This window comes from Aspergillus welwitschiae (genome assembly GCF_003344945.1).
Source record: "Aspergillus welwitschiae strain CBS 139.54b unplaced genomic scaffold BDQ94scaffold_1, whole genome shotgun sequence".
NCBI lineage: Eukaryota > Fungi > Ascomycota > Eurotiomycetes > Eurotiales > Aspergillaceae > Aspergillus > Aspergillus welwitschiae.
Window position 1 is genome coordinate 553,781 of NW_020798695.1, and position 25,036 is coordinate 578,816.

General features: G+C 51.4%; 7 protein-coding genes across 7 annotated transcripts; 2 read left to right on the forward strand and 5 right to left on the reverse strand.

The window, feature by feature from the left end:
* Window positions 1-1,409: 1,409 nt before the first annotated feature.
* hmg1 (HMG-CoA reductase) lies at window positions 1,410-5,352 on the reverse strand. The gene is made up of 4 exons (XM_026775302.1): window positions 4,845-5,352; window positions 4,405-4,770; window positions 1,998-4,345; window positions 1,410-1,929 (listed from the first exon to the last, which is right to left on the reverse strand). Exons 1-4 carry the CDS (start codon window positions 5,184-5,186, stop codon window positions 1,590-1,592), a joined length of 3,396 nt encoding a protein of 1,131 aa, XP_026632179.1. The 5' UTR covers window positions 5,187-5,352; the 3' UTR covers window positions 1,410-1,589.
* A 3,781-nt stretch (window positions 5,353-9,133) lies between these two features.
* On the forward strand, window positions 9,134-10,192 carry BDQ94DRAFT_164924 (uncharacterized protein; the record flags this gene model as incomplete). The annotated part of the gene is made up of 1 exon (XM_026770152.1): window positions 9,134-10,192. The coding sequence occupies one exon, from the start codon at window positions 9,134-9,136 to the stop codon at window positions 10,190-10,192; it is 1,059 nt and encodes a 352-aa protein (XP_026632180.1).
* A 628-nt stretch (window positions 10,193-10,820) lies between these two features.
* On the reverse strand, window positions 10,821-11,271 carry BDQ94DRAFT_132511 (uncharacterized protein). Its single transcript, XM_026764075.1, has one exon. The coding sequence runs from the start codon at window positions 11,164-11,166 to the stop codon at window positions 10,849-10,851; it is 318 nt and encodes a 105-aa protein (XP_026632181.1). The 5' UTR covers window positions 11,167-11,271; the 3' UTR covers window positions 10,821-10,848.
* Window positions 11,272-11,273: 2 nt separating this feature from the next.
* BDQ94DRAFT_2414 (uncharacterized protein) lies at window positions 11,274-11,921 on the reverse strand. Its single transcript, XM_026775303.1, has one exon. It carries the CDS (start codon window positions 11,711-11,713, stop codon window positions 11,381-11,383), a length of 333 nt encoding a protein of 110 aa, XP_026632182.1. The 5' UTR covers window positions 11,714-11,921; the 3' UTR covers window positions 11,274-11,380.
* A 220-nt stretch (window positions 11,922-12,141) lies between these two features.
* Window positions 12,142-15,711, forward strand: BDQ94DRAFT_164925 (adaptor protein NBP2; the record flags this gene model as incomplete). Its single annotated transcript, XM_026770153.1, has 4 exons — window positions 12,142-13,467; window positions 14,783-14,942; window positions 15,033-15,272; window positions 15,353-15,711. The coding sequence occupies 4 exons, from the start codon at window positions 12,142-12,144 to the stop codon at window positions 15,709-15,711; spliced, it is 2,085 nt and encodes a 694-aa protein (XP_026632183.1).
* A 104-nt stretch (window positions 15,712-15,815) lies between these two features.
* Window positions 15,816-18,346, reverse strand: BDQ94DRAFT_132516 (uncharacterized protein). The gene is made up of 5 exons (XM_026764076.1): window positions 18,147-18,346; window positions 18,020-18,051; window positions 17,839-17,918; window positions 17,682-17,763; window positions 15,816-17,625 (listed from the first exon to the last, which is right to left on the reverse strand). The coding sequence occupies exons 1-5, from the start codon at window positions 18,226-18,228 to the stop codon at window positions 16,279-16,281; spliced, it is 1,623 nt and encodes a 540-aa protein (XP_026632184.1). The 5' UTR covers window positions 18,229-18,346; the 3' UTR covers window positions 15,816-16,278.
* A 204-nt stretch (window positions 18,347-18,550) lies between these two features.
* On the reverse strand, window positions 18,551-24,518 carry BDQ94DRAFT_176843 (putative Ras GTPase activating protein). The gene is made up of 3 exons (XM_026772764.1): window positions 20,197-24,518; window positions 19,866-20,144; window positions 18,551-19,805 (listed from the first exon to the last, which is right to left on the reverse strand). The coding sequence occupies exons 1-3, from the start codon at window positions 24,431-24,433 to the stop codon at window positions 18,916-18,918; spliced, it is 5,406 nt and encodes a 1,801-aa protein (XP_026632185.1). The 5' UTR covers window positions 24,434-24,518; the 3' UTR covers window positions 18,551-18,915.
* Window positions 24,519-25,036: the final 518 nt, after the last annotated feature.

Below are 25,036 nucleotides of genomic sequence, written 5' to 3' on the forward strand. Positions count from 1 at the left end.
AAGCTGAGACATTCCCATCATGACATCGGGCACTAGACTTGAGTGGGCTTGCTACAGCTACTTTCTGAGACAAGCAACCACCTTCTTTCTAGTTCCTACTTACCCTATGCCCCGGGGTAAAGACAGTACCGCGCGAATGGCTCGTCCTGCCGTTCTCCTTTGGTTGCTTGCTAGCATGTATGTATGGTACAGGACCGGACAGGACAAGTTGGCCCAAATACTCCACCGCCCATCCGCCAGGAACCGATCGAGCCTCGCCGGTGTGGCGGTGATCTTACTTTAGTTACCCTCCCTTTTCCCCGACACCCACTTGACACCAAGACTGACTCCCCTTCCTCCATTCTTCAGCGGCATGCTCTCCCCTCCTTCTTACATGGATTATGATTCGCTAGGAGGTTACAACATAAGTAACATGCAAGTAAAATGAAGTCATCAAGCATGTTTCGAGTGCTGCATGTTACATGCAGCACATCGCTGAAGAGATAATTTTTGTCGAATGAGTTTCCCATTCTGGCCAGCCCCCAACGCTCGCTCCATTTGCTCACCCAGTGCGCGCCTCCACATAGTTCGAGGCTAGTTCAGGAGGTGCTCAAATTACTGCCTGCTTCGGCCCATCCTCGTTCTCTGATCTTTGGGGTCCAGACCTTCCTTCATCCTTCTTGTCGCTTCTTCTGCTTATTATTCCCGTGCGTTCGAGCTAGATCGCTCATCTCGTTGCCTGGGCTAATTATACTTTTCCTTACCCCAGCACTGCCCGGCATTCGGAGACTAGATGGATTAAGTGTATTGCATGTCTATCAGGGGGGAGGAGGAATTGAAGCAGCCCGGTCCGGCCAGATGTATGTTGGTTACTTCAGCGGAGATCCCGTGCCTCCCACTCCACATTTCTGGGAAGGTCACGGTCATGCCTCTCTCTCTCTCTCTCTCTTTAACGGGTCCTCTCATGGCGGACAAGAAACATGTAATGACTGCCGCCAAGGTCGTTGGCCCATGTAATGCAATGGATCAGAGTCTAAGCGTATAGACACGCCCCAAGAACGAGAATGAAGCCAAAAAGAAAAGGAATGGAAGAAAGAAAATAGTGAACAAAATAATAACATAGCACTTGAAACAAACCCCTGGATATCTTACTCCATACATAATCCGATTAACATCATGGCCGAATCTTTCAGACAGCGAATCTTCCTGCTCTTGAAGAACTCGGCTGAATAATCCCCCAGTCTTTGCCATTTCCCGCCGCCAATCGACCCGTAGTCTGGTCGATCTATATCAAGCACATCAAAGATTCCATGCTCCACCCACGGTCCAGCATGAGATGCGCAGGCCACATGACAGGTCAAACCTTGAAATATGTATATGCTATAAAATGTACAATACAGGATGCCGCACTGCTAACACAAACGGCAAAGCCATCCCAAGTAGCGACGGGCCAAAAAAAAATATGCCAGAAAAGGTATCTTGGAGGTCAGGAAGAAGTGGGCGGAGAGAGGTTCGGGAAAGGGAATCTGCTAGTAGCAGTAATATCTGTGTACATAATCTCATCACGTAGCGGGTGGGCGAGGCGAATGCAACTGCACTGAACGCCCCGTTCATTTCGAGGAGGTCATAGCAAGGCCGCGAGCTGCGCCAACGGCGGCAGACACAGGCGTCGCTGAGCGCGTAGGAGCAGCGCTACGGTTATGGGCCATGTGTGCCCGGACAAGGTGACCTGCCGCAAGGGCGGAGCACAAACTCAGCTCACCTGCAAGGACCGCAGCAGCCACAATCCGTGCAAGCTGACGGGCATTGTCACCAGGGTTGGTGGGGTGAGAGCCGCGCACCCCCAGGAATTCGAGCATGGCAGATTGCCCTTCCAGGATCGTTCCACCGCCGATGGTTCCGACTTCGATGGACGGCATCGACACAGCGATCTGGAGATTGCCATTAAGGCTAGAAGTAATCACAATCAGTATACCATTCCCCCTTCATAAACGTTGCAATGGACAGGGATAACTTACTTTCTCATGGTAGTGATACAGCTGCTGCTTTCCACGTTCTGGGCGGGATCTTGACCAGTGGCAAGGAAAACAGCAGTGACAATATTGGATGCATGTGCATTGAAGCCACCCAAACTTCCCGCCATGGCACTACCAATCAGGTTCTTACTGGTGTTCAGCTCAACGAGGGCGTTTACATCACTCTTAAGAACGTTGCGAACGATCTCTCCAGGAATGATAGCTTCCGCCACAACTGACTTGCCACGTCCGTCGATCCAGTTCACTGCGGCAGATTTCTTATCAGTACAGAAGTTACCGGAAACCGAAATTGTGGCCATGTCATCAAAGCCGCACTCAGTAGCCATCACGTTGAGCGCCTTTTCGACACCCTTGGAGATCATGTTCATGCCCATAGCGTCACCAGTGGTGGTCTTGAAGCGGATGTACAAGTAGGTACCAGCAAGAGCGGTCTTCATGTGTTGGAGCCTGGCGAAGCGGCTAGTAGAGTTAAACGCAGCCATCATGATGCTTTGGCCCTCCTCCGAGTCAAGCCAAACCTTGGCAGCAGCAGCTCGTGCAAGCGTAGGGAAGCCGACACAAGGACCACGCGTCATGCCGTCGCCAGTCAAGACCGTAACCGCACCACCACCGGCATTGATGGCTTTAGCACCGCGGCTGGTACTAGCCACCAAGACACCTTCAGTAGTAGCCATGGGGATGAAATAGCTTTGACCATCAATCGTGAGAGGACCGGCAACACCAAGGGGCAGAGGCAGATAGCCAATGACATTCTCGCAGCAGGCACCGTGGACCAGAGTGTAGTTGTAATCCTTGTAAGGAAGCTTGGAAGTCTCAAGGGAGCTGGTGAACTCAGAAGTGGCCGCAGTCCGAGCCACGACAGATCTGCGAATCTTGACAGCGCGCGTGAATGCATCGAGACGGCTCATTAGGTCCTCATTTTCCATAGTCTTTTCGAGAGCATATCCCGGAATCTTGCCTCGCAATGACAGGTCAACCAATTCCTCGTCTGTCAAGTAAGCGGCCCGCTTCTCCTTCAGGAAGAGTTCGCATTCACTAGCGGTCCGCTTGGGGCCATCTTGGTTGTTCAGATCGATCTTGGGATAAACCTTGGGCTTCGGAGGTTCCTCCTTAGGAGTGGCGGCCTCAGGCTCTTTGATACTCCACCTGGCTGCGTTGAAAAGATAACCATTCAAGACAATGCTCAGGGTCAGAGCCGCAATGATCCATTTGCTGATGATCGGGTCTTCAATACTTTTGAGCAAGCTTTCAATTACGCGGCCACCAACAGCATCCAAGAACTGGTCGCTATACTCGATATCAAAGGACTGACCCTCCCCAAAGGCAGCGTAGTGCACAGAGGGGTACTCGAGTTTGTACTTGATCGGGGGAATAACGGTCACGATCGTCTCCATCATCTGGCTCTTCGCGGAAACATAGATCGAGTCCAGTCCGTTCTCGGCCACCTTAAAAGGATCAATCGGAGTGGGAGCGAGCAGATTGGACACGCGGGACAACAGGGGGAGACCAGTTGACTTGCGGAAAGGAATCGCGGAGAGATTCACAACGTTAACCAGGATAAAGCCTCCGACCATGAGGATCTTGAAGCGGCGAACATTGCTGGACTTGATCTTCTTTCCGAAAAGGCTGGCATCGCTTGTTCCATCATTCTCCGATCCCGCTTGGGGCCAATCGTTGTTCGCGGCCACATTCTCTGCAACACGGTGGGTAATCCCATCCTCCTCAAGGGCTTTGCGAAGTGCGACATGGCGTTTGATGCGAGTGATCTCGAGCTTGATACAGAGGATAGTAGTGTAGAAAGTGAACAGCAAAACGCAGTCGAAAAACAGGATCCAAGCTGCAAGGAAGCAGAACTGCCTCAAACCGCCTTGAACTCCAGAAGCTGCACCAGCCACAAGAATGGCGATCTCGATACAGTAGTCCCGAACAATCTCGAAACCTTGCTTCTTGATGGCAGTCTGGATAGAATCCTGAATGGACCGGGGAGTGCTTGGAACCGCCTGGCCGCCAGTCTTGCCAGCCCGGGAACCTTGGCGCCTATCAACTGAAGCGCTCAGGACAGCTCTGGTGAGAATTATCGGCTTCTCGAACCCAATGGTTACGACCAGGAAAGGAAGACCTTCCGACAGAAGCAGCATGTTGATGGGAACGCCAAGCTTGGTGGTCACCAGAAGACCGAAGAGGAAGGCAAAGCATCCAGAGAAAAGAACCGTGGTGGCCAACCAGAAGTTCGAGCCCAACCGCCGCATCGAGAAGAAGAGCGAGACAAAGCTGAGATGCATCGAAAGGTATCCCAGAGTCATGATGACGATGTCGATCGTTTCAGCGTGCTGCATCGGGTTAGCATAAACTAGGCCATATGGATTACAGAGCCAAATGGGATGAGTACCTTGACCAGATCCACGAAGGAACCCCATGCGTCTGCCAGCCAAAGCTTGAGAGCCCCGCTAGATCCGTAAGCCGGACCACGAGCAGCTCGCATAATCCATTTCTTCTGCTCTCCTTCATCCTCGTCAACAGAAGGTTCGGGAATCTCCTGCACTGCCTTCAGAAATTGAGAAACCTGTTCGAAAGGAAGTGTGAAGACGAGAGACGCGTCATGGGAGAAAGGCGAGAAAAGATTCGGCGTGTGAGGCACCCGTTGTGCGGAGGTATTGGCAGGAATCGGGACACCATCGGCAAGGGGAGCCGTGGAAGCTGACTTCGACAGGGAATCCGGGAAAATAAAGGTCGTCAATGCCATATGTTGAGCAGTCTGATTAAACGGCGGTTGTTAGAGAACGAACAATGATCTGACGCATTGAATTCATAGACCAGCCTCCAACTTACATCATAGTCCCCGGCAGTCAAAGTGTCTTCCACCTGCCACTTCCAGGAAGTGCTCTCCCCGAGACGTAGGTTTCTACTACCCTGAAGAAGGGTGTCCACATCCACTTGGCCAGCAACATTCCTAGGGTTTCTGAAAGAGTCGAATAAACTACCTTCAAGGAGACCGACATAGGTAGTACTGGCAAGAAGAGCGAACACGACGATCGTGTGAATGGGATGAAGACAGGCACGGCGAGAGAGGAATTGCAAGCCACTGGTGACTTGACGCTTGAGCCATCCAGGCTCAGCACCGTCTTCCGCGTCCGAAGGCCGGAACTTCCTTGGGATCAAAGTCGCGGCCATGATTGTTGTCGACCGACGAGAAATTGGAGCGAAAGGAGCGGTGTAGACCTCGCCTTGGAGGGGGAAAGCGCTCTAGGAGAACGGTGGGTGAACGCGGTGAAACCCTGCGAGGAAAAAAAATGACTGGCGTGCGCCGTCCCACGCTTCACAGGGAAGACTCTCCTAGGTATCAGAACCTGATGGGTACCTCCTCCAATGTCAATGGCATGAGGCGAAAGCGATAAACGAGCTGTTGCTTATCGGGACTGCAGGGATGATAGCAAACGTGCGATCAGTACACCAGACCGTTGGAATGCCGATGAGGCGAAAGAAGAGGGAAGCGCGGAAAGAAACCTACCTGGCAGCGGAGAAGATGCCGCACGTCTTCTTGCTATGCCTTGGAGCCAAGTTCCCAGCAATGGCTTCTGACTGATTACACCCCTTTAAGGATTTCCAGGTCGATTCCTGCCCCTGAGGAACGAAATGTGGAAGCACTTCCACGGCGTGGCACACAGGCGGTGGGATTATCGTAAATCCGTGAATTTCGCCGCTTGAACCACAAGACCGCCAAAGAGCGCGACCAATGAAAGGCAAGCGCGGATATGCGGTCCGCTGATAGTCCGTGGGTAGTGTCGGTAGCAGGTTCCCAACAATCCTGGTAAGTAAGGCAGGTTTATGCAGGCCCTAGGATCGACCCTTCAAGCCGCCGATCAGACTTGGGGGGAAGAGAAACAATGGGAGAAGAAAAGGAAGAGGAAGAGGAAGGGAATGAGTGGAGAGAGAGGAGGGGGGAAGCGGCCGACAATAAAGAATTCAAATAGGAAGCAGAGTCGAGGTAGCGAGGACCGGACCAGCCCAAACGGGAATTACTTGGGATGGTTTTAGTAGCCTGGAAACGGTACCATTGTTCTTTTGCCTTGGTGGGTATTATTCTCTTACCAGCCAATCCGTACTTTTACCAACCTTACCGTACTCCGCTTGTCGGGAAGGTCGCCAGCCTCAGGCTACCCATCCACCACTCCAAATAACCACCTTCATACAAGTCTGGATGATCATAGCCGTAATGAAAAACATCGCCGCCACCCTCATCTCAGATTCCATCAAGTGACACGAACCCATCGAACCAGATCGTAGATTACGTTGTACACAGGATTCCAAAGGTGTCTAGTGTCACCATCTGCATAAATCCCGGCACTATCCCCTGAAGCGCGGACAAACCAAGACGGGCAACAGAAACTTCAGTCACCCGGCAAGCAGCGCGATTGGTACACCTACTACATCGGAACAGGGTCTGCCTGACTAGTGTCCAATGCTATCTAGACATTTCACGGACTAATTTCGACGGAGTTTTTCTTCGGTGACATGCTAGAGCTCTATCAAAAGCAACGCTTTTATCTGTTATCAACCTCGCTTGACATGGATTGGTTTACTCGGCAGTATCATCCAAGTCTTCAATTGACCGCTTTTCCTGAACAATGGCCCAGCAGCCTGCTTAAAAGCAAGGGACCTACAGGAAGTCCGGCTCAGTTAATAAGGTCTCGAAACATGTACTATCTCTTGTAGCATCGTCATGACATCCGAGACGATAGCAGAATGCAACCGTATTAGCACTTCTCGGTGAAGAAGATTGTCTCGTATAAAGGCGGACCGCAAAAGAAACCATCAATTAACGCCTCCCCCTAATAAGGAGAAGATAACAATCAGCACCTGGAGACTGTCGAGCTCACCACAGCACGACTCCGAAGAAGGCACATCTTTCACTTTGTATGCAGCTCGTATTTGACATGCAAGGCGTAACGATATCGAACGCGTTAGGTAACCAAAAGTAAGTTACCATCGTCAGTTCTATCACGGTGCCCATCTGGGTTGAAGCTGCATCCACATCGGACTCCAACGTGCAGCCCAAGGTCCTGAATATTCCCTCATCCTTTCGGGGTTGGGTGGGACGGTGGACACCGGGACAAGGACACCATGGCCACTGAAGAGTCGTGATTCATCGGAGATAACGCACGATACCCACCTTTTTTCATCTAATCAATCTTTTCATCTCTGCCACGAAAGGGTTCCATCCGGCTCGCTGCTGCTTCGCTTCGATTTATCTTTCACAAATTAGTGTATATACCGACGGATGAGTGGCAGCCATGGTGTCTGAACCTTGACAAGTGCTGGCCCTTGAGAACTGAACGTACTTTGTAAACCAGTATCTTAACCGAGCCACCAGCAGATCTCGGAAACCCAAAGAAAAACCAGATTTTGCTTGCAGGCCAAAGCGCATACGCAACCCAGTGCGATCAGAGTGATATCACAGAGAGCACACGAAGGTTTGGAACTGCCACAAATGTGTAAATCGCATTACGGCATGGAATTGCCTGTCTTATTTTGTTCGATGGCTTCTGCGTAGTCGGCCAACGCTCGCGGGATCAGGAGTTGCCAGAGTATGGGTATGATTGGTACTGATGGGACCGTCGACGGTCGGAGACGCTGGATATTACTTGATTCAGCAATGGGGACGGTGGGGATCGCGTACTCGCCAAGGAAGGGCAAAATGAGCGTGGGAGAATCATTCAGGTGCGACAGGTTCAGCTCTTTTCTTTGGCTGAGTCTCCTAACGGACAAGGCCGCTGAGAAGCTGCAGTGGCCCTGGTGAATGTGTCACTGAATAAAGTGGTTTGGATGTGGTACCCGAGAAGAACTGTCACCCATCTCGTGCATGCTATGCGACAGGCACTAGAAGGACTAACGGAAAGCTTGATAGTTATGACAGGACACATTGTAAGTTTCTGCTCTATTCAGTTGCATCTCTCATATTCCACGACCATCAGATGTAGTACTTACTGACTACACCTATCTAGCTTGCCTGGGAATTCAGTCTTGTCAGCGCGCTTTGTTTGCTCAGGCTAGAGAAAGCGGGGCGCCCGTGTTTCATCGATCCCCATCGCGGCGCCTCTACACCCAATATCAGTAGATTTCTGCGCGGTAGGCGACAGAGAATTCTGAAGCCTTGATGCAAGTCATAGAGAAATATCAAACACACATTTATTTCGTGTATCACCTGTATTGGTTCTGCACGACGGAGCGCTCTTGAGGAAACCCAAGCCAATCAGCGGCCTCCATGGTCTTCAACGTCCTCACTTCTGCAACACGGGAGATCGCCTGTAATGACGCTTTCTGTCATGAGATCTTGCTTCCAACCAGATTAGGCGCTGTTGCTAATTTCAGATTTTGATGCCCAGGGTACCTTGCTATGCACGTTTGACTCAATCAGCTCCTTCATACGGCTCAATCCAGCAGCTACTACTAATAACTCCAGGCCCTTTATCTGCGACATATCGGGAACGAGAAAAGCTTGGTAGGACGAGCATTGCGATCGATTGGCCCTGAATAGACCGTTACGATGAGTTCCGATCATTTTTGGCATCATCCTTAGCGCCTGCAAAGAATGCCCTCTCTTGACGCTGGTTTATTCACTTGCTGGGATGGGCTGTTTCAAATGACCTGATCACATTGGGCATTGTAGTCGATCCCCATATCTTTTCTTTCGGGCTGCTAGCAAACACGGGCTCTAGAGAAGAAGATAAAGATGGAGAGCGGAACATTCAGATGAATACTTATTGTGGGTTCGTTCCTATTGTCAACTTGCTGGTTCTACTGTTTTCTGTGACCAGACAATCGCTTTGTTTGCCAAAATCTTCTTTGTCCCTTCTATTGTTGTCTTTTCGCCTATCAAAGTATTTCCATAACACCGAGTCTCGAATAGGAAAGCCTAGTGGTGTTTCGGGACATGAGTATATAGTTTGTACGTACCCTTGCTCACTCAAATGTATTGCACCGGTCAACGTTCTTCTAAATACTAATTACTACAAACAGACTGCTACCTTTAGTGACACCACTGGCTGGTGTACTATCTGAATAGAGATACTGTGTATCTTGAACTGTGATTCAAAGAAAACATACAGTGGCTATATAGGATGGTGCCTACAAACCAGCCTCGCAGCAGCGCTCTGAGGCTTTTCTTGCTGGTCCTCCTCTTCTCGACGGCAAACGCACATTCATGGATCGAACAACTGCTTGCTATCGCAGCAAATGGAACTTTCGTCGGATCTCCAGGCTACGCCAGAGGCAATGTTCATCGCACTACTCCCGGGTTCAGCGACCCGACCATGACTTACCTTATTCCACCGAATGATCGAGCCAACCAGAGTCTAATTCTTCCCACCGACAAGATGTGCAAAAGCACGCAGCGAACACGAAACCAAACCGAGGGTAGCCCCAGGCTGCAGGCAGCCGCCGGCTCTCCCATCGCTCTTCGCTACCAAGAAAACGGCCATGTGACTCTACCTTGGAATCAACCGGGAAAGCCGAAGAATAGAGGAACGATATACGTTTATGGAACCACCGAGCCGAAGGAGGAAGAAAACTTCTTGGACGTCTTCAATTCCTGGAATCGCGACGGTACGGGAGGGGATCGACGCGGCGTTCTCTTGTCGAAGCAAAACTTTGATGACGGCCGCTGCTATCAAATCAACAATGGTAATATCTCCGAACATCGTCAAGCCGTGTACCCCCACGTGGCGAACCAATTGATGGGCGCAGATTTGTGGTGCCAACAGGATATCGCGCTACCGTCCAATGCACCTTCAGGCAAGCCGTATACACTCTACTGGGTCTGGAATTGGCCAACAGCTCCTGGCGTGGACCCGTCACTCCCCAACGGCAAGCAGGAAATCTATACTACTTGCATTGATGTGGATGTGGTCGATAGCCCTACAACTCATACGCACGTCCAGGAGGGATATGTGGAGGGCCAGTCCCTTGATAGTGCAGCCATCCCATCTGAGTTTGCCGAGGTTATGGGATCTAGCACCGATAGTAAGGAGGCTGGAAGCAGTTCTGTGCCATATTCGTCGACGCCGGCTCCGACGTCAGCACCAACCTCAGTGGCGCCCTTTAGAGTCCTCACATTGACGACAGTCATCACGACACATATACCTGTGCCTAGCAGTGATACCCTGGCTGGGAGCACTTGATCGAAACGACCTTGCTTTTGATGTGAATCCCTTGCGTTCACAATAGCTAGGGGATCGGGAATGCATTGTATACCCTCCGAAGGTATTGGGTGAACTTTTACATTCTCTTCTGCCGCTCGAGCTAGGCTGGCCTAGCCGGGATTGATGACAGTCACTCTTTTAACCTTCGTTTGACTAGAGCCCTTCTGATCAATAGACAACTGAATCGCTAGACTTCATCCCTGTGCTTTTCCTAGTGTAAGACATTGTGTAGATTGGGTTGGGAAATATCTTAAAATCGATAAGTACGAAATCCAGCGCAAAGCCACGAGCAGTGGATATCATCCTATATCCGGAAGAAATAAATAGAACAAGAGTGGCTGGCTCTAGTCTAGTGGCTGGGGCGTGGTGGGTGAGTAGTAGTAGCTAGCTAGTATGAGCCATGCAAGGCAGAAAGGCATGTGGAGAAACCAAGCAAGCGCATTGTAATGCCTGACTTCTGAGGCAGAAAGTGGCCCGTTCGGCGATGGCCCGAGGCATCCACACCTGAAACACGCTAAGCCACGCGTGGGCGGTCACGTGGAGAGGGCGAATCTTCAAACTTCCAGACAAAAAAGAAGAACGAGCTCGAAGGAGTGGAAGAGGTCGGTTTAGAGTCAGGAAAGACCCCGGACTATTCACCCCGATCGACTGCTTCTTCTCCCCTCCCTTTGTCTGCCTGAAGAATCGCTCAATTGCCTGGCTGTTCCGTCTTGAAAGACAGCGACCCTGCATGCCAGCGGGTTTCTGAATCCTGAACTCCACCGCATCGGTGACTGCGCCTCGTTGATCCTTAACGCTTCAGTCGGAGCCTTCACGGCAGGTAAGTTAGCAGTAATCTCCGGCACTGGCAAGCCTCTTGTCGCACCCTCGCCCCTACCATTCATTCTCGCTCGCTCGCTCGCTCGCTCTCTCTCTTCCTTTCTCGCTCCACCGTCCCTTATCCTGTGTGTCATCTTTCTCCTGCTTCCTGCAGCTGAGTGTCTTGTCCTCCTCTCCTGGCGCTCATCCCCTCTTTCTCATTTCCACCCCTCAATCAATCAATCAATCAATCAATCAATTTCCTCCCTTCCCTGCCTCCCCTCTTTCTGCCTCCCCCGTCTGTCATTGGGTTCGGTAGTCGCCGTCTCTCAGAGTGGCGCTTTTTTGGCCCTGCCCTCGTTGCTAAATTTAGCATCCCCAGTTTTGCCTTCGACCATCCGAACTCCCAAGCGCGGGACCAAAACGCTCTCGAAACAAACCTCCTCTTATTTTTCTCCCACCTGCTTCGCTGCAAACCTTCCCTCCACCGGGCATTGGCTGTCGCTCATCAAATTTTGTCTGCCACCCCTGCAGCCGCCTGGTCGGTGCAGTCAACGTCGTTGTGTTTAATATTTCTTGGCCTGAGAAAGAGAGGGGAACAGCTGCCCGTAACTGGAGATCCCCGCGGTGCTTGCTCTTGAGGTCGATAGCCGCGCTGTACCTGTCCGTTCGCTGTCGATTATACCCGGGCCTGTCAGACATCCCATTGCGGCCACCTCGCTTCTTTGGCGTCTAGCCGCAGTCCATTAACTCGTCGCCGGTCGTCTAGTGCCCTCCTCGGTTGAATCAGATTTGATTCGGCGCGCAGCGTCCTCCCAGACCCAGATCTGCATCGTGCTTGCACGCAAGGAGCTCACAAGACATCCCTCCGATTTGAGTCGCATGCTTTCGCATACATATCCTTGGTGCGAGCTTTTCCTTGAAATAACCTTCGGGCGGGATCTGGCAGTAGAGTTTCGTGGAAGAACGATCGCGATGCGAAACTAGGGCGGACCGGTGCTCCAGCTTTTCCATCCCCCTCTCAAGAGACAACATCCGACCCGGCATTACCTCACACGACATCTTCGACACGTAATCTTTTTTTTTTCTTCCGCTCTGATCATTGCCTTTGAGGACTCATGACCATCATCATGGCTTCCACAACCTCAGCCCCCTCATCGCAGCCAACGGCTTCCTCAAACCTAACGGTTTTGCCTCCTATAATCACAGACTCCCCAGTTAAGCGGCAGGGCCGTCAGCGATCCTCCTCGTACGCGAAGGATCGTCTCTCAACGCACTCTAATGTTTCCTTAGCTTCTCAGAATCGGTCGCGGCCGGGATCCCACGTCTTTCCTGTCTTTCATTCCAGCTTACCGTATGCGCTGGTTCGCGACTTTGCGTATCCTCCTATCCATCCTCTTCACTACGGCCCATTGCCGCCTCGTGCGTCGGTAGTATCCACCCCGGCAAGTGAGCAACGGCGCCTGTCCGATCCTCCGGCCCCATGGGATAGTTCTCGTGGCCAATGGTCCGTGGGACCGTGGACTACCGACCATAGCTATGGGCATCAGCAACTTCCCGCCATGTCCTTTGGCGATGGACCGCCGTATAGCGAGGATGAAGACTTGCACAGCCCAGTCTTTTCCGCCCCCCGTCACCGGAAAAACAAGTCCACCGGAACGGACCTTAATGGACGGAAAGCCAGGGGCCCTGGTGGCCGTGAGCATCAAGGCATGAGCTATGAGGCGGATACCGATCGGGGTACGCTTGTCAGTATGAACGCGGACGGCAGTGAGACGTACTATGTAAACGATGACGACGCTTTGGAGGATGGACCGGGCGGCGAGTATGTCACCTATCCGGCGAACGAAAGCCGGTATTCTCACGTGGGCTCATATGGCGACTATCAAGCCTATGGACATGATGCGGACTTTGATTCTGAAGACGACTATGCTGGGGATCATCGGTACTCGCGTGACTTCCAGTTTGCTGTGGGATGCCCTGATGAGGAGATGCACGGAAAAGCGGTTGCGCTGTTCGATTTCACAAGAGAGCATGAGAACGAGCTGCCTCTTACTGAAGGGCAGGTGATCTTCGTCTCATACCGGCACGGTCAGGGCTGGCTTGTTGCGGAGGATCCCAAGACCGGGGAGAGCGGGCTGGTACCAGAGGAGTTTGTGCGTCTGCTTCGAGACATCGAGGGAGGGCTGACGTCGTTGAACGGCGAGCCTGATGCGGACGAAGAGAACAATACGTACCTGAGCCCGGAGTCGACAGACTCCCAGCAAGCTATTACACCCACGCAAGACGAACAGCTCCCACTAGAATCGACCTACGTTAGCGTCGAGCATGTCTTCAACGGGGAGAAGAGGAAGTCTTCCCAGCTGTCTAGCGGTGGCAAGACGGATTCGAACATGTCACATTTCCCGGCAGAAGATCAGGGGCTTGAAGCCCCGCAAGACCTTCCTGAAAAGAAGGTGGCCTAGTTTCACACTCCTGCAATAACTGGAGCCATTATTCCTGTTAAGGGGTTACATATTATCTCAGCTTCTGATGAGATCGGTGACCCAGTATAATAGCTCTGGGCCCTGTTACTCTCCTGAAGGCCGGTTTGATCCTCGACCTGAACATGATTGCATCATTTTCTATTTTCTTTCTCCTTTTTCCATATTAAACATTTCCTTACTGTTCTTGTTGTTCCCCGGCTGGAACTGCTATTGTTGGAATACCACCATTTGAACGGGACGGCTGTTTGTGAATGCATGCATGCATGATATGATCATTTCATGACGAGAGGAAGAGATAACTGAAGAGGGAGAGAACTAGCAGAGACGAGGAGAGATTGTGAAAGTGAGAGTATGAGTTGAGTGACTGTTTCAAATGTGGCAAAGGTGTGGGCAAACGTGCCTGTATATATGTTTCTGTACTTGAGCGATGGCGTCAATGCATTAGATTATGGTTGTAGGCTGGCTTGCTTGCTTTTCTGTGAAAACAAAAGCATTCCCTAGCATACAGCGTGTGATCGAAGTATTCATATACCTCCAACAGCGGTTAGTTATGTTTTTATCTATATTTATTGTGATTTATGAGCAACGCATACCATCTTACTATTCATGTCCTTTGTACCTCTGTCGGCAGATGTCTAAGTAACTTGCAGTATGTACGGTATCTCCACTGTCAATCTCATCTTGATACTAGTAACACGAGAATATCTTCAATATGAATCTGCTAATCACGGCATCTAAGAGCAGTATTCTCCCTCTCTCCCTCCCACTCCCACAAATATGGCCAATAGTAAGTAACTAGTCGATGAACGAAAAGAGAGAATATACTGCATAGCACACACCAAGGCCACCTTCAAATCCCACCAAGTAACTAATCAGTTACAGGTGCCGAAACTATACTACTATGACAGAGATGAGTCTCTGAGCCACAATCCCCTAGTTCGAACTGGGCTCATCCACCTCCTAGTAGCTGATGCCTAAACTGCCGAGAGACACGTTAAGACGCTTACTAGAACCCAAACCGGACATCCGTCGGACAAGGATTGGATGATGCCATCATGCTTTGGTGAGATTCACGCATATAAATAAATGATATTAGTACCGACTGTCCAAACGAACAGCAAACTGACATCTGATTCCATACACAGCACTACCCCTATAATGGCAAGCCTATTCACAGAAACAACCCCATCAAGAATCAAAGACACAAAAGTAAAACCCAAACCCACCATCCATGTCTTTTCATTTACTATACTGAGTATTCTCATACTAAGGATAATAATAATAGGGCCTCCACCTCCTAACAACCTCCACCCCCAACGGCAAAAAAGTCCAAATCCTCCTCGAAGAACTCAAAGACCTCTACGGATTACAATGGACCACATCCCTAATCGACCTCGACACCGACGAGCAGAAGCAACCATGGTTTCTGGCGTTTAATCCCAACGGTAAGCCATAATCCATCCCTCTTTTTTTCTTTCTTTGTGACCTACCTAGACAAGTAAGTAGGTAGATGCTAAACAAACAAACCCATACAGGAAAAATCCCCCTCCTCATCGACAACTCAGCCAGCAACTCAGACCCAATCCCAGTCATGGAATCAGCCGCTGAACTCCTCTACCTCGTAGAAAAGTACGACCCGGATCACCATTTCCACTTCTCGTCAGCAATCCATCGATCCCAGCTCCTCCAGTGGTTGATCTTCTGGTCTGCGTCGGGTCAGCCGCAGCAGGCGGGGTTGAATCATTTTGCTCGGTTCGCGGGGGTGGAGGTTCCTTGTAAGCACACACATTCTATTTCGGTTCTTGTGGTTCTATGAGATATCCAATTTACTTATTGCTTTTGGGGGTGGGAATAGATGCTGTTGAGAGATTTAAGGCTGAGACGCTTCGGATTTACAGCGTGCTGGAATTGCATTTGTCCAATGGTTTGGCTGGTGGTGGTGGTGGTGGTGGTGGTGGTGGTGGTGACGAAGCTAGGGAGTATTTGGTGGGCGAGGGACGAGGGAAATACAGCATCGCGGATATTAATGCGTATGCGTGGGTGCGGGCGTGGAAGAGAATGACGATCACGGAGGAGGAAATGGATGGGTTTCCGCTGCTGAGGAAGTGGATTGAGCGGATTGGGGAGAGGCCGGCGGTGGTGAGGGGGGTGGGGGATGGGTATGATGAGGAGGTGCATCCTGAGTTACTACTTACTGCGAAGCAGGGTAGATAGGGAGGACTGATTGATGAGTTGAAGTTGAGGTAATAGTACTGTTACTAGTGTTCATGGGTATATATCTAGGTTGAGGGTAGTTACTAGGACATCGGCATGCATTTAGTTGGCTAAGTCAAATCTAATTAGATTGCATCCTATAGAACTTTTTCTGCTTTTGGATTAAGAAACAATCAGAACGAAAGGCAGGCTCGAAGATTCCTTCGAAGTACCAAGCATACCGTAGCATACCATATCGAACCAGGGAATAGGAAAGCCGAGCTATCATGCCACAGGAGAACGGAGGATATATCTGGGAGTAGTCATGCGAACAACCGGCTAGAGGCAATGGGTAGATAGTGGAATAGATGAGAAGAAGAGGAAAAGTGAGTTAGGGTAGGCCTGCTATTTTAGATCTTGCACGCAAGCAACAAGATAAAAGGAATGAAGAGAAGAAATATTCGTACTACGGTATAGACACACACAGAGTCATTCAAACAGTGCCAAAAGGAAAAGAGAACAAGTTAGCTAAGCGGGGTAAAGGAAGAAGGCAATGATGTAAGAAGTCGAGCTAAGATAGTCACGGATCTAGCCCAACAGGTCGTCTAGTCCAGAGCTTCCCGTTGTCTTCGACGTCCCGCTGTTGCTGCTCTGGTTGAATGCAGGACTGCTCGAAGCAGCGGGGGCACCCCAGATGCCGGCGCTGGCCTTTTGCTTGGCCATGCTGGCTAGGTTAGGGCCCTTGTTTCCGCCCGTGTTATTCTTCTGAATACCGGCGCTGGCGCTCGCGCTGGACCAGAGGGATCCGAAGACGTCACCGGACGCCTTGGTGGCAGCGGGCTTACTGGCTGCAGAGGGGGTAGAGGGCGTGGTGGAACTGAAAGAGGAAGTGGAGGGCATGTTGGGGCGGTGGCCCATAGCAGGTTGCTGAGTCGTATTGGAGAGGGTAGAAACGGAGGTGAAGTAGTTGGGAGTGGCGGCCTGGAAGCCACTAGGCTTGGGTTGCGCGGGCTTTTGGGCCTGTGCCAGGGAGCTCTGCGAGAGTGTAGGAGACGCCATCGTGCTGGAGGTCGGGGTAGGGGTCATCGAAGTGAAGCCTACAATGCCGTTCAGGTTCGAACCCTGCGTGGCCGAGACTGGCTTGGGGGCAGCGAACTGCGTGCTGGAGGTCGTGCTGACAGTGGAAGCCGGCGGGGGGATGGCGAACTGGGCTGACGATGCCGGCGCAGGCGCTGGGGTGGCGGATTGGAAATCGTCGAAGTCGTCGTCGTCAGCAGGCTGGGTGTCGAAAATATCTAGCCCGCTGCTGCCATTGCCTGTGACAGGCTTCTTGGAGGCGCTGACAGAAGTCGTGACAGTCTCCTCCTCTCCGAAGTCGAACAAGTCTTGCTCGGGAGCCTTAGGAGCAGGAGCGGCCGGCTGCTTAGCCTGACGAGTAGCACTAGCACGGGGAGGACTGGGCCCGCGCCGGCGCGGGGGACTAGCATCACCCTCGTCATACTCGTCATATTCCTCGAAGCGATTGGAACGTCTCCCGGAGTCCCCGAAATCGCCTGTGTTGCCTCCGAATCCACCACCGTCACCGTAGACACCTCCACTGTACCCGCCAAACGAGAGGCTGTCACTGCCAAAGCCACCATACCTGCCGGAGCTGGAGCTGGACATGCCACCGCCAATGTGCGAGCCACCCTCGAATCCACCGAACTTGTTGCGGTTGGCCCTGGCCTTCTTCCTCTCCGAGCGGATCAAGTCGACGTCACCGAGCAGCTTAACCAACTCCGATGACCTGTTGCGCACGTTGATACCCTGGTCTTTTCCGTTCTGGTCGATGTAGTGGAATTGGCGGAGCATCCGAATCAGAGACATGTGAGAGCGGGCGTCGTCGACAACTCGTTCGGATCCGTTCTTGACAAGGAACTCTAGAAGTTGGAGCGCCTGTTGCGCATCGTAAGCTGTGGTCTACATGTGTCGCGGAGATGATGGAAACTCACCTTGTAGATCTGCCGCCATTCCTCCGAGGTCTTGTCTGTGAAGCGCTTGTAAATCATAGGCATGATCTCGTTAAGCAATTGACTGCATGTTGCGACACCTCATTAGTACTCCAGGGGAAACCTCGCTAGCCCATGCGACGGGGGCGGGAAGACTGACTAGCTATGGGTTCCACTGGCGATCTCATGCATGAGTGTGTTCGAGGCACCCCAAGGTTCATTGTTTGTAGCTTCTCGGACCTGTCCAACGTGAGTGTTGTGCTTCAAGGGATACGACCACACGGGGTGCGGAGGCCCGGGACTCGTGGCGGCACGGAACTGGCGGGAGAGTAGGAACGGACCTTGGCCTCCATCTCGGTATAGTTCATGACCGCTATAGGAGTCAGTGAATCGCCTAGATCAGGGGAGCAAGACCCGAGGCCATCCAGAATGACGGAATAGCGTTCTGGGGTCACCGCGGGGACGTACCATTCTGGACCTTGCGGACTCCCGCCTTGAGATCATACAAGGTCAGGTTGCTGACCTGTTCTTTGAGGTTGGAGAAATCCATGGCGCACACAGCACAGATGGAGAATCTAACGCAGAATCAATTGAAACCGTAACAGGAAAGTCCTGCGGGAACAAGGACAGGTAGGCAAGCAGCAGTGGACGAAGAGGCGGAAGTTGAGATGCCATCGCCTCCAGCTGGCATCGATCGCCGTTGGGCCCCAAGCCGTCACGTGGCGACCCCTGACCCGTCCATGGCTCGGCCTCCTTCAATGAACAACTTATTCACAAAGATGGCATTCAATCATGACAAAATAATGGCTATTATCCTCTCTGTTTACTAGCTACAAGCATGGTGCGCAATTACAAGAGCTCTATGATATCTCACCAGGTACTTCTAACGGATACGTACACATATGGCATTCATTCAATCATCGTCGAGGCAGGCATAGGCCATACATACATAACATGCGGGCGGTTGCGCTCAAGCATCCGTAGACACTTTGCAAAGCAAACCGGGAGGGATACAAAAAAGAACATATTCGGTAGGTATAAAGAATTCGAAGGTTCGTCTCCACCATGCCCGCTAGAGGCACCTTTCGGGATGAACTCTTTTTCATCGTCAACATGATAGCAAGAGGAAGGGATATCTCAAAGAAATGCAGACAACAAAAGCATAAACAAAATGAAACATGAACACGTGAAACGTAATAGACGGAAGAATATCATGATCCAGCATCAAACCGCTCCATCACTCATTATAGAACTTTCTCATTATCAGGTGCAAGAAAAGATTGACGTTGACTCGTAAGTGCCCATCGAAGAAGTCCAGGAACTGCATGTTGTTGAACTGGGCTTGCAGTAGGTCGTCCAACGGAACCTGCGCGTTGGCACCCGGGATCATCATCGGTCCACTGCTTCCATCAATGGTGAAAACTCCGACTTCGTTACTCGAGATGGTAAGGTCGACCCGGTCCCACTGTCGTTCAGTGTATCCCTTCCAGTGCACGAGGACTCCCCTGTCCGCCAGATTGCGGGCTGAGTACTTGTAGGAGCCAAACTTGAATACCTTGCCGGACTTCTGTAGTTCTCGTTGGTGATCCCACTGCTTGGTGAACGGCATAAGGAACCGCTTCTTTCCCTTCTTGTTCTGCAAGGTCACCATGGCCTGCTCGATGTAGTCGTTGTAGGTCTTGAGTTGTTGATCCAGCCAGATAGCTTGGTCGTTGAGACGAGCAAGCGTCATGCGAGCGCTGTCCAATTCCCGCTCCCGCTGGATTCTCCGGCGATGCTTTGTGCGGATATCGATGGCGATCGCGTTCAACAAATCCTGATAGTAATTATCGCGCCGGATTTTACCAGTTTGTTCGAGTTGGAGAATGTTTTCCAGCGCCGTTTGCTTCAACTCGGTGTAACTCATAGAGGCAAGGTCTACCATGGTGGTGGCCTCCGAGTAGGGGCTTCGTCGCGTGTTGTTCGCACTCAACTCGTCGCGAACCAACGTCATCCATTTGGCTTCGTCCTCTTCGGTGGGTGGTTTAACCATGATATCCATCAGGTTAGCGCCTGTTTGGACCCGAATAATGTAGAGTATGCATCGCTTGGTTTCCATGAACAGAGCCTTCACATCCGCTTCCGGGTCTAATTCCAACTGTCAGTCTCCAGGGCATATTAGTAAGAGGAGAGTGTGCTCGGGCTTACCTTCAACTTGTGCCAGCTTGGGGTTCAAGGTGAGGTTGATCTCAGAGGAGTTGACGCTCATCAGTTCACTCTCGTTAGACTTGACGTTACCCAGGTCACGAATGACCTCCTTCAGAATATCATCTGGATTCTGGCAGATGTAATGGACTTCGCTGGCGATAAGCTGATGGATAGAGAAGATATCAGACATTTTGATATACAAAGTAGGCTTTGTCTTAGCATAAAGGTCGTTGAATTCGTCGATGTCGAAATACGTTTCAGCGTCCTGAACAGAGACCACTACATCAAAGTCAGCACCACCCCTGAGGTTGTAGGCCATGGTAATACTCACTGTCACCCCATATCTGGCCAAGCCGCTGGATAGAATCTCCGATGTAGCTATTTAGTGGCTGGAGATACACATTCTCTGCGCCGAAAAGCCGGCCGGATGCTACCTGCGCGATCACCTTCGAGATTTCTGAAAGATTGCGCTTTTGCTCTTGTGTCAAGCCCCGATCTATCACACCATACTTCTCGGGTTCGACCATTGCAGGATGGAAGTAGTTTCTCCATACCCAATGGCCCGCTGTCTGGAGGATAAATCCAGGATTCTCCTGGGGAAATCGAGCAAGAAGGCTCTCGTACATCTGTTTCGCGATGTAACGAATACCAAAGGGCATCCTGTACAATAGCTCCTCAAAGGCAGAAAAAAACTGATCAGCGATATCGCGAAGGTCTTGAAGGTGCTGGATAAATGTAGCTCTTGTTTCTGGGTCTCTAATCGCCTCCTCCCTTAGGATGTCCAGTCGGCGTCGGCTTCGCTTGCCAGTCCGGAGCTCTTCGTTGTTGATGGCCGAGCGATAGATCTGTATGGGATCACTCTCCAAGTCCAGTTCTGGGTTCTCGACCACGTTCTCCCTCACGACGGTTCCAAGTATATCACGCATAAACTTTCGGTCCCGTGGGGATTTAATATAGGATGCGAAGAGTTTATTCCAGAAAGAATTGCAACGCAAATATTCATGGAGCGAGTCGAAGCTTTCGATTTCTTCTCTGGCGGAGCGGGCAAGCAGCTTGATGAGGTAGTACTCTTCACGTCTCTTTTGCGAGTATCCAAAGAGACCCATCATCAGATGCCTTATCCGATCATACTCCTTCTCGGGCGTGTTGAGCTCACGCAGCCTTCGGAACAGCCGCGCCAAATATTGTGACTGGGTTTGAAGAAGGAAGAATAAAACCTGGTACTGCTCTAGCTTTCGTCTCGAAGTCTTATTCAGAGCCTTGAGGTCAAAAGGATCTTTGGAAGAAATCTCACGGTTGGGCAGAAGGCTTCCAACGTGGCCACCAAAATGTTTTTGGTGTTTAACGACTTCATCAAGCGTGATCTTATTCCTGACGAGCAGCGCAATCTTGATATCGAGCTGGCCGATGTATTGTTCTGCCATTTCGTTTTGTCGAACCTGTTGGACAACCAATTTCCGCGTCCTCTCGAACTCGATTTCTTCGTCGAAATCAAACTCGCTATCGTTCAGCAGGTGCACAAAGCCCTTGACAGTCCCCACAGGCGGGTTCTTTCCGCTTGTAAGGCTCTTGTAGGCTTGACCCTGGATTCGACCGCGTATGTAGCTTTGTGCTTTGATTACCTTGTCCATGTTTTCACGGTAATGGCGGCGTTTCTCTTCGAATCTGGAACGAACAAGATGTCCACGGATGTGTGACTGAAGGTCCATAACGACATCTTCGGCAGCTGCCAGATCTGCAAGAGTCTGGCCAACGTCAACCCGAACAAGCATGGCTCTTATCTGTGCTTGGAAGTGGCTAATTTCATACTCGCAATCATCGAGCTCCTCCAAGATGCCGCCCACGTCGATGCGGAGAATTGCCGCGCGGATAAGAGCTTGAAGATTGGTTATGACCGGTTCCTCCTGCTGTAGAGCTTGTGCGTCTGCTTCCAGTCGTTTCCTGAGTATGACGGCTCGAGCCATGGACTGCAGAGCCAAAACGGATGTCTCCTCTCCTTTGAGAGACTCGCGTTGAGAATTCAGGAAGGATCGTACGGCATTCGCCCGAGAGATGCTCTGAACGTCAATTACGGATGGCACATGCTCGTTCAGGTCTTGTCGGAGACGGTCAAGCTCGGCTCGAAGAGCGTTACCGCGAACAATCGACTGAAGAGAGGCGCACTCGTTTGCTGTCTTTGAAAGGGCTTCTGCTTGCTGTGATAGGAATTTTCTGGCTGCAAGAGCCCGCGCACCTGCTTGAATGGAGGTAATGGAAGGAACTTCCTGCGAGAGCAAGGATTTTGTCTCTTCAATACCTTTCCGGGTCAGCATTCCTCGAATGAGTCCTTGCAGAGACGCTGTGCTTGCTGTCGTCGCATTCATGGCCTCGTTCTGTGTGCTCATCTGCTGACGGACAGAGGCACCCCTGATGAGAGCTTGAAGCACAGTCACATCTGCCTCTGTAGCTTGTGTTGCTTCATGTTGTTTTGCAAGCCGACTTCGCTGAAGGACTCCACGGATATGGGCTTGGAGCTCGACAACGTCTGGTTCTGTAGACTGTACTGCATCGTATTGCTTTGCCAGCTGACTGCGTTGGAGAGCACCTCGGATAAGAGCTTGGAGCTCAGTCACATCTGTCTCAGCCGAGTGAGTTTCTTCGTATTGCGTTGCGAGTTGCTTGCGCTGCAGAGCACCCCGAATAGCGGCCTGCAACAATAGAACATCCTTCTCCGCACCTCTTGTGCCTTCGTAAAGATCGTACACTTTCTGCCGTTGCAGTGCACCTCGTAGTGCTGCTTGTATCATTTTGATACCCGATTCCTCTTTCCGCATACAACTTCGAACACGGTTTACTTGAGCTCTTGCTTTAGCCCCCCGGATCAGAGTCTGCAGCCGCAGTACATCGATTTCCTGGGCCTGGTAATTTTCCCTATCACCTCTCTGCCGCTGTCGGACCAGAAAAGCTCGACAGATCGCTTGCAAATGAACGGCGAATTTTCGCATATCCAGTCGATATTGGACGATTTGTCGAGCCCAGTCTCCACGTATCCTTGACTGCAGTTCTACCAAAAAGGGTTCAAAATCCCATAGATCGTTCATCAAGTTTCCAAGCTTCAGTCGCAGCATCGCGCCCTTAAGCTGAGCTTGGAAATCAACAATCGAGGCTTCGCTTTCATGTAGTTCACGGTGAATGCGATCTTCCTCCGATTCCGGCTCGGGCTCCGGTTCTGGCTCTGGTTCCGCTCCAAAGTTGGCAGCCATTCCCGAAAAACTAGGCATGCTGACGCCGGCCTTATCGAGGCCTTTCTGTGTTTGCTCGAGCTCATGGTGTTCGAATTCCAATTGACCCACCAGATTTCCCATGCGGAAATCGACGAGACCTTTCTTGAACATCAGCCATGACAAGGCGTGGACGCAGTGGATAACCTTCGGGAGGTTCTTCTTTTCGTAAAGATCGATAAGCTCAAATCTAAATAGCTCTGGCAACTCGACCTCATCTAGGAATCGGAAGAAAAGTGCGATGTTGTCAGAGTGACGGTACTGAAGTCGTGGGTGTCTGAAGATTCGAAAGGTTCGGTTTGGGTACATAGCTTGTACCACCTCCGCCAGCGTAACTCCGTCACGCAAGCCTTCTTCCAACTGAACAATTGGGGGGATTTGTTTCTGAATAACCTCTTCGATCCATTCTTTGGCTTCTCCAATATGGCAGAGGTACTCGTACGCCTGGAGGAACTGACGTTGCTTGTCCATCCAGCTCCCAGCCGTCCATGCTGATGCCGCCGGTTTCTTCCGTGCTATGGGGCTATTGTTTCCGGTCACCGTATCAGCTCGCTTTAGGCGTCGTCGTCCCTGTAATCCCACCACAGATGCCCCATAACTGTCAAGAGCAAACTCTTCGGTCTCACCCGATTTCGCAAACTTTGAGAGGGTCCGCAGGTGGCCGGTTGACGATTTTTGGAACGTCTCTAGCTCGGGGGCTGACAGGGTATGAGTGAACGGCGGTGGGTTGGACAAACTATGTGCATGGTGCGCTTTTACTTGTGTCTTGGTATGGGGTGAGACAGCATGCGGCGAGCTGGTTTTCGTGGGACTTTGATCGATGTATGAGGGCTTCTCCTTCAATGTATCAACATCCTGAGGGTGCGCAGGACGGGATTCGGGGGTCTGCGGGCGATTTTCCTTCCAATACTGAGGATTGTCGACAGTCTGGCTCCGAGAATGACGAAAAGCTGCTTGCTTGGCAGCTACAGGAGACGAGTTGGGGGCTTGGGAAAGTGGTCGCAATGAGCGGCGGATGTTCTCATAGGTCGCGCCCGCATTGGCCCAGCTTTTCCCATCGGAAGCGCCTCCCGCCATTGCTTCGGAAATCGGTGTGTTTACCTCACTCTTGCCCCGTCTATGGCCGGGTACGGACCCAGATGACGCGGTGGAGGAGACGGTGCTCATGCGACTGGGAGCAAACGAACTTGATGAGACGGTGTATATCGACGAGCTCGTGGAAGCGGTTGATCCATGGCGCAGTGGATTGGATGTTTGGTCTGGCAAATCCGTCTGTGTGCGTCGGGGCGATGCTAAATTGCTTGACATCACGGGTGCCGATTTGAGGAAAAGAATGCGATAACCAATGGAGATGGAAGAGACTCTACTTCAATTGGCCGCATACCTGCCTCCCTAACCGAAGCAGCAAACCGACCAGAGTCGTGCGGTTGCGTGGGATATCACTGGGATGGAATGTTCATCCAAGGGAGAGGCGGCATAACCCTGTGGTAACGGAAAGAATTGGGCCGGGAAGAATCGGTTGATGTAGAAACGGCAGGGCTTGTGCCTGAACTGGCCTGATAAGGCAAGGATCAGAAATGGGAGATAAGACAAGACGGGCACGAGGAACACCGAGATTGTCGAAAGAGTCGGGTGAATTGGCGGATCGCAAACGGTGGGCAGGTTTTTCGATAGCCCGAATGGCGCGCAGATGGATTGAAACGTGAAGATAGATGATGGATGCTGCAGCAACAGAAATAAACAAGAGAGGGAGAGTGAAAGAGGGCCGTCAGCGCTAAAGCGGGGGGTTCAGCTACCAAGTAAATCGGAGGCAGGAACGATCCCCAGCCCCCCAGCAAGGACAAAAACAAATCTCCCGATTTGGTATGGCGTGCACGGGCATGTGACTGTTACTCTCCGATGCCTGGTCCA

What these genes read in the sequence shown, in the direction of transcription:
- BDQ94DRAFT_176843 (XM_026772764.1), bottom strand. Translation starts at nt 24,433, where the DNA reads ATGTCAAGCAATTTAGCATCGCCCCGACGCACACAGACGGATTTGCCA. An exon ending in TGGCCAGATATGGGGTGACA is followed by an intron (nt 20,145 to 20,196) that starts GTGAGTATTACC and finishes ACTTTGATGTAG; the next exon opens with TGGTCTCTGTTCAGGACGCT. An exon ending in CAAGCTGGCACAAGTTGAAG is followed by an intron (nt 19,806 to 19,865) that starts GTAAGCCCGAGC and finishes AGTTGGAATTAG; the next exon opens with ACCCGGAAGCGGATGTGAAG.
- BDQ94DRAFT_2414 (XM_026775303.1), bottom strand. Translation starts at nt 11,713, where the DNA reads ATGTCTGACAGGCCCGGGTATAATCGACAGCGAACGGACAGGTACAGC.
- BDQ94DRAFT_132516 (XM_026764076.1), bottom strand. Translation starts at nt 18,228, where the DNA reads ATGGATTTCTCCAACCTCAAAGAACAGGTCAGCAACCTGACCTTGTAT. An exon ending in ATACCGAGATGGAGGCCAAG is followed by an intron (nt 17,919 to 18,019) that starts GTCCGTTCCTAC and finishes CACGTTGGACAG; the next exon opens with GTCCGAGAAGCTACAAACAA. An exon ending in GCCAGTGGAACCCATAGCTA is followed by an intron (nt 17,764 to 17,838) that starts GTCAGTCTTCCC and finishes CGCAACATGCAG; the next exon opens with TCAATTGCTTAACGAGATCA.
- hmg1 (XM_026775302.1), bottom strand. Translation starts at nt 5,186, where the DNA reads ATGGCCGCGACTTTGATCCCAAGGAAGTTCCGGCCTTCGGACGCGGAA. An exon ending in CCTTCGTGGATCTGGTCAAG is followed by an intron (nt 4,346 to 4,404) that starts GTACTCATCCCA and finishes AACCCGATGCAG; the next exon opens with CACGCTGAAACGATCGACAT. An exon ending in TGTATCACTACCATGAGAAA is followed by an intron (nt 1,930 to 1,997) that starts GTAAGTTATCCC and finishes GATTACTTCTAG; the next exon opens with CCTTAATGGCAATCTCCAGA.
- BDQ94DRAFT_132511 (XM_026764075.1), bottom strand. Translation starts at nt 11,166, where the DNA reads ATGACACACAGGATAAGGGACGGTGGAGCGAGAAAGGAAGAGAGAGAG.